We start from the raw sequence: 12,082 nt of genomic DNA, 5'->3' as shown, positions 1-12,082 counted from the left end.
CACAAGCCTTCTTCTTGTAAGAATTAGAGAAAGAGGAAAGAAAGATGAAACACGGTTTAACAGTCAAAGACAGATTTATTCTGGGAGTAAACCTGAGAGGGGCTTCTGGCTGACTTCAGTCAGGAGCCTTCTCTCCTGCAGTTTAGGGGTGTTTAAAGGTTTAGGGAGGGGGAGCTTATTGCAGGTTCAGAATGTTTCTGTGTGAAGGAGAGTTTATTCCAGGTTGGAATATCTCTGATCAGAGGGGAGGTTATCTTGGGGTTGGCATATTTCTGGTCAGAGGGGAGGTTTATCTCAGGGTTTGAATATTTCTGGTCATGCTGACATTACCTATTGGGCTGATGTTTTGGGCTGGTTTTTAATCAAGGGTAACTTAAAATGGCGGTGTTTGCCCAAGATGGTGATGCTCCTGCTCTGTCGATCCAGACCCTATAGTTATAAAAGGACAAAGGGTGGCATGTTCTTTTTACCTACTTCCTGCTGAGGGGGCATGGAGAGGTTTTTGGTCCTGGATTGACTGTGGGAGTAACACTGTCTGCAGATATTTTTGGGGCAGTAGTCTGTGAGATGGCCATGATTCTGTCGGTTAAACATCTTTGAAAAAGGCTGATTAGGCAGGGTAAGAACATTAGTCCTAGGCTTATTATTAGAAGAGAGCCCAGGAATGGGATGACTTGTGTTACGGTTTTGTTTCCAAACCAATAATTGATTTGTTTGTTTTGCTATTACCTTAGTTTTTCAGCCTTTTTAAAAGTTTTTCAGCAGCGTTTCTTAATAGGCCCAGCTGGTTGAGATAGAAGCAACATTTCTTACCCAATGAGAGGCAGAGGCCCCCTTGTTGGGCTGTTGTAAGATTTATTCCCCATCTATTTTGAAGGACTACTCTGGTTAAGGAATCTAGTAGGTCTTGGGCTTTTATAAAGCTTTGGGCTGTATTTTTTAAAGAACCCTGTAGTTCTGTTGAGTTGTTTTTGTTTTTGTCTTTCTTTTTGAGATGGAGTCTCGTCCTGTCACCCAGGTTGGAATGCAATGGCTCCATCTCGGCTCATGCACCTCTGCCTCCCAGCTTCAAGCGATCCTCCTGCCTTAGCCTCCCAAGTAGCTGGAATTACAGGCGTGCACCACCAGCTAATTTTTGTGTGTGTGTATTTTTTAGAAGAGACAGGGTTTCACCATCTTGGCCATGCTGGTCTCGAACTTCTGACCTTATGATCTGGCCACCTCGGCCTCCCAAAGTGCTGGGATTGCAGGCGTGAGCCATTGAGCCTGGCCAAAAGAATTTTAAAGTATGTTAAAGAGGGGGAAAATCTGCCTGCTCCCAATCCAAATTCGGAGGGCACACCTAAGGCCGCCATCAGAGAAATGACGCGGATGGCCCTCTTTTTTTAAAACTTATTGGACAGATAGAACGGGTAAAGGTTGAGTAGAAGGAATTAGTTTAATGCGGGGAGAAAGATAAACTATGGCACAGGCACCAGTTTAGTTGGTGGGGAGACAAAGATATGTGTTGGTGCCACACCAAAAGAACAAGCCTTTGTTGTAAGTACAGACGGAGATACGGAAAGAAAACAAGTGAATTAAAGATGGGGTGTTTTTTCTTTCTTGTGGTTTATTACTCCAGATGGACAAGGCGGAGGCCAGGGAGACACCCACTATAGTGGAGATATAGGAAGTGTTGGTTTTTTTTAACACAACAATGCGGTCAGATGTTGCGCCATTGATAGTGAACCATGGGAAAGGGTGGGCGCTAGGAACAGCACAAGTTAGGCTGGAGGCATTGATTGAGGGAGAGGCTGTAAAACCAGTGGGTTGCACCGTTTGTTTCTGGCGATTCTTGGTAGTTAACTTAGTTTGATGGTCAGAGGGGTGTTTAATAATGATAGTGCATTTGCATTGGTTAGGTGTTAAGAACCCTACAGGGAAATTTTCCTTAGAGGCAAAGTGAGGCCCGTTGTAAAAGAGGGGCATGTTTAGTTATGGCCCCTTCAATGGGTGGGCACTGGGGCTTTAGGCGTTGTAGGGAGTTGTAATAGGTTTGGGAAATAATTTGTTGGCCTGATTGGTCCCGGAAGTGGGATGATCGCTGACCAGGGTGTCAGTTCTTTTAAAAAAAGGAAGCTCCTTTTGGGGGTTTATAAATCAGGGTTACGTTTCCTGTTAAAAGGTCATGCAGGGGTGTAGGAAGGGCTGTGTAAGCTGAGGAAGACAGACACAAACACGTCTAGCATTCCGGAGCAAAGGAACAGTTAGCTTGCAAGAGGAACCATGCAACGTTTATACAGCATTCCAGTTTGAGAGCGGCGAGGAGTGGTTGTACTGGTGAGGCTGATGGGATTAGGGAATTTATATTGAAAGAAACAGACAAAAGGAGAAAAAAGTTATTTGCGTAGGAGTAAAGTTCTGGAAAGTTCTTTGAAGCCATAGGTCCCATAGTTCAGTAAGGAGCTGATCAGGGTGTATAGTGGGAATTTTGTAAGGGTGTCACCAAAGGTCTCTAAGGTTGGTTAGGAAGTGATGAAAGAAATATAAGCAACTGATGTGGATTTCTCTTCCTTTTTTTTGGGATTTGGGCGAGGCAAAGGGAAGTGGGTCATGTGGAGATACAAGAGAAGGCTGAAGGGGTTTTAGATGTGGTTGTTTGAGTGTATGGTGAAGGGAAGCCTGCCTTCTTGAGAGGAGTATCACGAAAGCAGTTGGGGAGTCTCTGGAGCTTTGCTGCCGTAGGCGTAGTGAGGATGATCTGGTAAGGTCCTTTCCATAGAGGGATGAGCCGGGAGCTGGGGATAGGGCTGGGGTCTGTTAACAGAACCCAGTCTCCTGGCTGTAGGGAGGGATTAGAAGAGTCGGTTACAGGTTGTGGCAGGCATTTGTCAGCATATTCCCAAATAAAACGGTGGATGGTATGCAGAAGAGGGGAAATAAGAGGGGTTAGAAGAGGTGGGGCTTGACTCTTGAGGTGGAACGAAAGGGGCAAGTGGTCTTTCAGACATGAGTTTAAAGGGGCTGAGCATTGGAGGTTTACGTGGGAGTGCCCGAATTTTTAGAAGGGCCAAAGGTAAAAGTGTAACCCAGTTCGTATGTGTTTGGTGAGTACCTGGTGAGGGTGTTTTTTAGAATGTGCTTCATTTTTTTCGACCTTTCCTGAAGATTGAGGTCGATGGGGGATGAGCAGCTTCCAGGTGATTGTAGGGTTTGTGCAAGTGTTACAGTAATTTGAGAAGTGAATTCAGGACCCTTATCAGATTGAAAAAAAAGAGGCGCCCCGAACCTGGGTATGATTTCTGTTATTAATTTGGAGGTGACAGTAGAAGGTTGTTTGTTAGATGAGAAAAGCCTTGATCCATTCCGAAAAGGTATTAACCAGAACAAAAAGAAATGGAATCTTTTTTGCCAGGGGAATATGGGTAAAATTAATTTGCCAGTCCTGTCCTGAAAGGTGTCCCCTGGCTTGATGGGTTGAGAAGAAAGGGGGTTTGGTTTTGGAATGGGGTGATGCTTTCTGGCAAATAGAGCTTTGATGGGAAATGGCTTTTAACTGTTCGTTTATATCTGGGGTTATGCGTATATGGGAACTGAAGAACTGTAGCGGGGAATGGCTCTGTGGAAGAGATTGTGGATATCTTATAAAAGAGTTGTTTTTTTCAGGGTTTGGTAGAACTAATTTGTTTTGTATGAACCAGTATGGGGGTTTGAATTGTGCCCCCTCCATAACTAGTTGCTGTATTTGGTGTTTAGGATAAAAGGAGGGATCTGTCGTATGAGGAGAAATAGGTAGTGGGGAATTGGATGATTGGTTGAGATGTGTTTTGCCCAGTAATCATCCTCATGGTTCCCTAAAGAAATGTAGCTCTTATCTGATTGATGTCCTTTGCAATGGATAATAATTCCAACCTTTTCTGGAAGTAAAGTGGCCTTTAATAGATGATAGATTAGTTTTCCATTAATGATAGGAGTTCTCTCAGCCGTGAGATACCCTGCTTGCTCCAAATTTGGGCATTGGAATGGATGATGTTACAGGCATATTTAGAATGGGTGTGTATATTAACTTGTGTGTTTTTTGCTAGAATTAGTGCTCTTATTAGGGCAACTGATTCTGCTTCTTGGGAGGATGTGCCCAAAGGCAAGGGGGCAGACTCTACAACTTTTGTAGGTGGGAGAGAGTGGGTATCATCATGCTATTCCTCAATAATGGCGTATCCTGCTTGGAGGGAGGGTTTTTTGATGTGCTGCCATTTATAAGGTAATTTGGGGCTCCCTTTATGTGAGTAGAAGGTGGTGAAATATCGTGAGAGAACTTTTAATTAGATCAGAGCATGAGTGTTCGTTGGGTTTAAAATTGGTGCTGAGGCTGGGCGTACTGCCTCACACCTGTAATCCCAGCACTTTGGGAGGCTGAGCGGGGGTGGATCACCTGAGGTCAGGAGTTTGAGACCTGTCTGGCCAACATGGTGAAACCAGTCTCTACTAAGATACTTTAGCTGGGTGTTGTGTGCGCCTGTAATACCAGTTACTTGGGAGGCTGAGGCAGGAGAATCACTTGAACCCAGGAGGTGGAGGTTGCAGTGAGCTGAGATCATGCAATTGCACTCCAGCCTGGGTGACAAGAGTAAAACTCTATCTAAAAAAGAAAATGGTGTTTAAGGTAAAAGAGTGGAGGGATTGGGGGAATAGCATTTATGAAGAGAGATAGAGGGTTGAAGGAGAATTGAATGGAGGGCTTGCATGGGAGAGGATGAGATGGAGGTGAGCGCCTCATGGCTGAGCATATCTTTAGACTGTGAGAAGAAAATATCTGAAGGGGTCTTTATCTGCTCAAGCAATCCTCCCTTGTCAGCTTCCCAAAGTGTTGAGATGACAGGCATGGGGCAGTGCACCTGGCCTACTGTAGCTTTTGTATGTTTAGATGTGTTGAGATAGACAAATACCGTTGTGTTACAACTGCCAGCAGTATTCAGTGCAGTAACATGCGGTGCAGGTTTGTAGCCTAGGAGCAATTGGCTATGCCACATAGCCTAGGTGTAGGAGGCTATGCCGTCTAGGTTTGTGTAAGCGCATTGCACGATGATGAAAACATACCTCCACTGTGAAGTGATGCCTGGCTGTATAAACCTGGGAAGTGCAGCTCTCATTCCCTTTAAGATGGGACCCTCCTTTTTTTCTCCTCTAAATTTTTTGAGACAGGGTCTTACTCTCTTGCCCAGTCTGGAGTGCAGTGGTGCAATCTTGGCTCACAGCAGCCTCGACTTCCCCAGGCTCAGGTGATCCTCCTACCTCAGCTTTCTGAGTAGCTGGTAGTACAGGCATACACCAACACGCCTGGCTAATTTTTGTATTTTTTTTGGTAGAGAAAGCGTTGCCCAGGCTCAAGTGATCTCTTGTCTCAGCTTCCCAAAGCGCTGGGATTACAGGCGTGAGCCACCGCGCCCTTCTTTCCCCCCCTTGCCTTTTCTATCACAGTGTCCCAATAGCTGATCCACCCTCAGAACCCCTGCAAACTTGCTGCTGTTTCTTTCCTCTTCAACACTGTAGCTCAGTCTCCCTTCCGACTTGACTCACTCTCAGCTGGCTTTGCTTCAGACCCCCCTCTTCTGGGAAGATTCTCCATCCACCCCCTGGGCCCTCCTCTGGACTCCATCTCTGTTTCAGATGCCATCAGATGATGTTGGTGTTTGTGTTGCTAATTGCAGCAACAATCCATTAATAATTCATGGTTTCTTGTTATTAGTGTGGCTAAATGGGAACTCTTCAGAGAACACACCCGGAGAGTTTCTCCATCCTCTGCTTAATTAGGGCGCTTAGTGAGGGGCCAAAGACAGTTAAAAGAGACTTGGTAGGAGCCCTCTGAAGACGTTCTCTCCAAAGATCTTTGGGGGTCATCAGGGTCCTGGCCTTTAGGTCAAACACCAGCTTAAATAATGGCCTTGTCCTCCTGCATCAGACACATTCTTCTCTCTCCTCCCCAGCATAAACTGTCAAAACCCGGAGATACTCAGATGCCTCCTGCAGAAGAGGAGGAAAGCTCTCCCGGGGGCTGTCTGGGAGACATGCAATTTCCACCTTTTCCAAGAGCCCATCATTCGTATTCTTTATAGGCCTTGTCTGTCCTCCTTGTTTTCCAAAAAAAAGCAATCAATCTTTGTATAATAACATTCTAGCCAGCGCCATAGGTTGTGGTGTGTGGTACACGCAGAGTCGACGTTGTCCTTTCAAGGGCTGACCTTTCTTGGATCAGCCATGCCATTTTAGAGGAAAATAATTCTAAAATGGATTTTACACTCTTCTGCCTTCTAAAACAGAGCGTGTAGAGGAGATTTAAGCCCCTTTCTTCATGGCCAAGTGGACTCCTCAACCCTAGTTCTTAGATGCTAAAGGCCTACTCTGCCATATTGGACTGTTTGGACCTTCTGCTAAATGGTTACAACCTGTTTTGCTGCTGCTGCTGCTGCTGCTGCTGCTGCTTCTTCTTCTTCTTCTTCTTCTTCTTCTTCTTCTTCTTCTTCTTCTTCTTCCTCTTCTTCTTCTTCTTCTTTTTTGAGATGGAGTCTTGCTCTGTCACCCAGGCTGGAGTGCAGTAGCATGATCTTGGCTCACTGCAACCTCTGCCTCCCGGGTTCAAGCAATTTTCCGGTCTCAGTCTCCTAAGTAGCTGGAATTACAGGCGCCCGCCATCATGCCCAGCCAATTTTTGTATTTTTAGTAGAGACAGCATTTCACCATGTTGGCCAGGCTGGTCTTGAACTCCTGACCTCAGGTGATCTGCCTGTCTTGGCCTCCCAAAGTGCTGAGATTACAGATGTGAGCCACCGTGTGCCCAGAGTTATTATGTCTCCTTCCTCCTGCCAGACTGTCAGCAGTAGCTTGTACTGCTTCGGGCCAACAGCCTCTAGCAACCCTTTCCCTCCTCTTCACTGGTTCTGCTCCAAGAAGGGCCTGGAAACAAGTTCTTTGGGTTCATCTGACTGGTGGATAAGTAGTTCTGTGCACTTTTGTGGTTCATAAGCGTGATTGGGTTTTCACACTCATGTGTGACATGTACCTTCTTCCAACCTTGTTACAATGTTGATGCATTACCCATTACCCATCTGACATGGAGGAAGAAAGGGTCTTCATGACAGTGTTTTCTGTAGTCACAAACGGTGTGTACAGGGCCAAGGGAAAATTTCCCCTTTGCCTTTCGAAGGTTCACTGAAAAATCAACTGACCAGAGGTAGATCAATAGGAGGAAGGGCATACAAAATTTTATTTTAGTGTTCATGGCATAGGAGAATCGCAAGAGAATGACTACCCGATAACCCAATGGGGCACAGAAGCTCGTATACCCTTTTTTTCTCTTTCTTTTCCCTCCCTCCTCCCTCCTTCTTTCCTTTCTTCTTTCCTTCAAGTTTCACTCTTGTCACCCAGGCTGGAGTGCAATGGCACAGTCTGAGCTCACTGCCTCCTGGATTCAAGCAATTCTCCTGCCTCAGCCTCCCGAGTAGCTGGGATTACAGGCATGTGCCACCATCCCAGCTAATTTTTGTATTATTAGTAGAGACAGAGTTTCACCATGTGGGCCAGGCTGGTCTTGAACTCCTGACCTCAGGTGATCCACCCACCTCGGCCTCCCAAAGTGCAGGGATTACAGGTGTGAGCCACCGTGCCTGGCCTGTATACTTTTCTTCATACAGGAGGGATGAGATATATGGACTAGGGAGGTGGGAGGCAGACATCACAGGAAGGTGAGGGGCAGAGCAGCATGGGAACAAAGGTTGTCTTATTAAGCAGATAGAGTCCCTCAGGTAATCTCTAGGAGCTGCCCTCAGAAGAAGAGATGAAGTCCATCTGGGTGTGGTGATGATTCCCAGTCTCATCTCTTCTCGTGGTTTGTCTTTCTTGGTAATTTGATGAGAACTCTAGGGAGGGTGTTTAAGATAACTGCATTTCTTTTGGAAAGATGCTTTCTCCATCAGATGAGGAAATTGCAGAGACAGAGAGAGAGTCCCTCCCTGTGCTTGGTGGTGGGGGTGTGGGGAACAAGAAATTAGAGGGACCTTGTTTCAGAGGCAGCTTTTGAAGGCTCTCAGCATGTCAGAACATCAGACTTTGGGGTATCACTTTCTAAGCCCCAACCCTTGTAGGCATCTAAAATGACCATCAGAAGAATGCAGGACAAATACGCATTTGGTGCATGCACACAATGCAACGCTACGCAGCCCTTAAGTGAATGAGGTGGACCTATGTGCAGTAAAAGGGAATACTCCCCAATTGTTAATAGAAAAATACAGCGCACAGAACAGTGTTAATAGCGTGTTCCCGTTTTTTTTGTTTTTTTTTTTAAAGAGTGGGTAGACTTTGAGCAGGGACCCAAATAAAGTGAAGTTCACAAACTTGGTCATTTTGACTGCTCAGCAGAAGCCTTTTTCCCTCATTCCTGAATGTCAGATGCGTTCTGAAATGCTTGCGCTTGCCATATAAGAAACTTCTAGAAACTTCAGGTACCATTGTTTTTCATTCAGCATTTTTTCGAGGTAGAGAAAGGCTATGGGAACCATGCAGGGAGGGAGCACAGAGTCTCACTGGAAGCATCTCTAGAAAAATCACAGATGCTATTCAGGTATCACACAGGAACCATGGGAAAGCCAAAGGACCCATATTTCCATGAAACAGGCTTGTTAATATGCTAACTGGATCTGAGGTCGGTTGAGGAGAGCCTGGGCTTTATCATCAGATGGGCCTGGGTTTAGCTTGCAACTCCGCCATTTTCCATCTGTATTTCCTTAGGTGAATTATCCATTCTGAGCTTGGAGTTCCTCATCTGTAAGACAAGGACAATAAAACCTACTTCACTGGTTTTGGAAGTGTCTGGTATAAAGCCTGGCTCATGGTAGATGCTCAACAAATGGCAGCTGCTTGACATTGTTTTATTATTTAATATCATCTAGGCCAGGCGTGGGATTCACACCTTTAATCCCAGCACTTTGCGAGGCTGAGGTGGGATGAACACTTGAGTCCAGGAGTTCAAGACCAGCCTGGGCAACATAGTGAGACCGCCATCTCTATAAATAAATAAATAAATAAGCTGGGTGTGGTGGTGTGCACCTGTAGTCCCAGCTACTTGGGAGGCTGAAGTGGGAGGATCATTTGCTCCTAGGAGGTCAAGGCTGCAGTAAGCTGTGATTATGACACTGTACTCCGGCTTGGGTGACATAGTGAGACCTTGTCTCAAAAAGAAAAAAGAAAAAAACTATGCTTTGCACTTTTAGGCAATTTCTGAGCTAGTAGAATTTGACTGGGAAGAAGCAGAAAAATGAGCCTCTTGCCTTTAATAAGTCTTTGGCAAAGGGAAGTCCCAAGGGCTGTGCTCCCGCCTCTGTATCCATTATCTCTTGCAATGTTAAAAAAAAAAAAAATCCTAAAACTTAGCAGCTTAAAACAATCAACACACATTTTCTTAGTTTCTGTAGGGCAGGAATTCAATGGTTTAGCTAGATGGCTCTGACTCAGGATCCTTCATGAGGCTGCAGTCAAGATGTCTTCCAGAGCCACAGTCAACCTAAGGCTTGTGTATTAGTCCTTTTTCACACTGCTAATAAAGGCATACTGAAACTGGGTAATTTATAAAGAAAAAGAGGTTTAATGGACTCATAGTTCCACATGGCTGGTGAGACCTCACAATCATGGCAGAAGGCGAAAGACACATCTTACATGGCAGCAGGCAAAGAGCAAATGAGACCCAAGCAGAATGGGATTCCCCTTATAAAACCATTAGATCTCAATGGACTTATTCATTACCAAGAGAACAGTATGGGGGAAGCCATCCCCATGATTCAATTATATCCCACTGGGTCCCTCCCACAACACATGGGAATTATGGGAGCTACAATTCAAGGTGAGATTTGGGCGGGGACACAGCCAAACCATGTCAGCTTGCATTTTTCATTCACTACCTCAGTTCCTCACTGCCATGAACCTCTGTAGAGGCCTGCTTGAATGTCCTTACACCACAACAGCTGGCTTATCCAGAGTGAGTAATCCAACAGACAGCAAGGCAGAAGCCACAGTGTCTTTTATAACCTGGCTTTGAAAATCACACGGCTTCATTTCTGCAGCATCCTGTCAGTTACACTGGTGAAGTCAGCCCTATTAGTGTAAGTGAGAGGTGCACAAAGACTTGACTTCTAGGATGCAAGTACCACTGGGGCTGTCTTGGAGGCTGCCTACTATACTCACTCTATAGAGATTTGTTTTGAGGGGCCTACAAGACTGACACAGTAAGTTAGTAACTAGGTGGGCGTGGGGGTTTCAGATCTCTTGGCTTGAGACCAGTGCACAACTTAGGCCAATGCAAGATGGCCTGAGACATAGGGATCAGGCTGATGATTTTGTCATAGGAGCAAACTCTGGATTCCTAAAGGAATCCCAGGCAGGCAGAGCTCTTGTCCCCTTCCCATCTAACGCGGGAGGGAACTGGGCTTCAAGAGTGTTTTGTCCTCTGACTTACAGATCCAGCTAGCGGGAGCAGCATTGACTGGGCTTATGATAACGGCATCAAATTTGCATTCACATTTGAGTTGAGAGATACTGGGACCTATGGCTTCCTCCTGCCAGCGAACCAGATCATCCCCACAGCAGAGGAGACCTGGCTGGGTCTGAAGACCATTATGGAGCACGTGCGGGACAACCTCTACTAGGCGACGCCCTGCTCTGTTTACATTTATTTGTGTGGCCCACACTGAGGCCACTCAGTTAAAGGAGCTCATTCCTTCCCGTGTGAGTCAGAGCCCTCTGGGTCTGTAGAGCACACAGGCCTGCCCCTCTCCAGCCAGCTCCCTGGAGTCGCATGTCCTGGCGGTGTCCCTGCCAGGAGCAGTTCTGCCAGCCCGCTCAATTTTGGTCCCGCTGTCTTTGATGAGCCTTTTGTCTGTCTCTCCTTCCACACTGCTGGCTGGGCAGCATGTCTCTCTCTATCTCATTTTTTAGAACCAAAGAACATCTGAGATGATTCTCTAGCTTCACCCATATCTAGCCAAGCCAGTGACCTTGCTCTGGTGGCGCCGTAGAAGATGCCGCTTGTGTTTGGGTGGGTCTCAAAGATGACGCAGGATTACCTTTAATTTCTCTCAGTCTTCCTGGAAAATATTTTTCTCTGAGCAGCAAATCCTGTAGGGCTATGAGTGTAGGTCTCTCCCTCCCTCCCCTCCTCTTTTAGGTCTGAATGCAACGTAGAAGACCACTTTCCATCACTGCGCTGAGAATTTCTAGATACTACAGTTCTTACCCCTCTCTTCGCTTTGTTATTCAGTGTGACCAGGTTGGTAGGAGGGAGCTGTGTCACTGTAGGTACTACTCACCCAGGAAGACTGGGTGAAGTGACAATCTAAATTGCAGGATGGCAAAATCATCCCTGTCTGTCCTAATGGGCTCACATCCACTCTGTCTTTTGAACTCACTTCAAAGATCTAGGCCTCATCTTACAGGTCCTAAATCACTCCTGTGGCCTGGATAATCTCACTGCCTGGCACAGTCCCATTTGGGCTCTGGGGCATTCTGTGTTTCCTTGTCGTGTGTGTGTGTGTGTGTGTGTGTGTCTCTATTTTGTATCCCAGACCACAAGTACCTAAGTAAAACAAGAATTCATCAAGCAGATGCCTCGTGTTTAATTTCACCTCAGCATGTACCATCTGTCCTTTTGTTGTTGTTGTTTTGTTTTTGTTTTTTTCAAACATGTCTGTAAATCTTATCCTCCTGCCTAGGATTTGTATAGCATCTGGTGTGTGCTTATAAGCCAATAAATATTCAATGTGAGTTTCACGATCATCTCCTATTCTTTGCCTTCACCTGAATAGAAGCAAGCCATGGTTTTGAATATGCAACTCTTTATAATGTCAGAAGTCGATTTTAATCCCTGTCTGTGTCTCATGACACGTAAGAAGTCCTCCTTCATCAGGCCGAGGGGCCTCCAGGGCATCGTTACCTTGGTGATTTCACTCTGGTCCCGGATCTGGTTCTTAGCTTTTCAGCTCAAAAGCTTGATAGTCTCAGTGTCCGTGTTGATTAAACTAGGGGATGCTGACTCACGCCTACAGAGCTCAGATGAAGCAGA

At 45.9% G+C, this 12,082-nt stretch overlaps 1 protein-coding gene and 1 non-coding gene across 2 annotated transcripts in view; both read left to right on the top strand.

Annotated features, from left to right (window-relative positions):
* CPA4 (carboxypeptidase A4) overlaps positions 1-11,790 on the top strand; it is a 34,180-nt gene extending 22,390 nt beyond the window's left edge. The window contains exon 11 of the mRNA XM_017975657.4: positions 10,483-11,790. Within this exon, the coding sequence (XP_017831146.4) occupies positions 10,483-10,670 (188 nt within the window). The 3' untranslated portion in view covers positions 10,671-11,790. The remainder of the gene's footprint in view (positions 1-10,482) is intronic.
* Positions 6,983-7,088, top strand: LOC118144018 (small nucleolar RNA U13). The gene has a single exon (XR_004728486.1). It is a non-coding gene; the product is annotated as a small nucleolar RNA U13 (small nucleolar RNA).
* Positions 11,791-12,082: the final 292 nt, after the last annotated feature.

The sequence above is a fragment of the Callithrix jacchus genome, chromosome 11 (genome assembly GCF_049354715.1).
Source record: "Callithrix jacchus isolate 240 chromosome 11, calJac240_pri, whole genome shotgun sequence".
In the NCBI taxonomy this organism is placed as follows: domain Eukaryota; kingdom Metazoa; phylum Chordata; class Mammalia; order Primates; family Cebidae; genus Callithrix; species Callithrix jacchus.
This window is presented reverse-complemented; position numbering and strand designations above follow the sequence as displayed.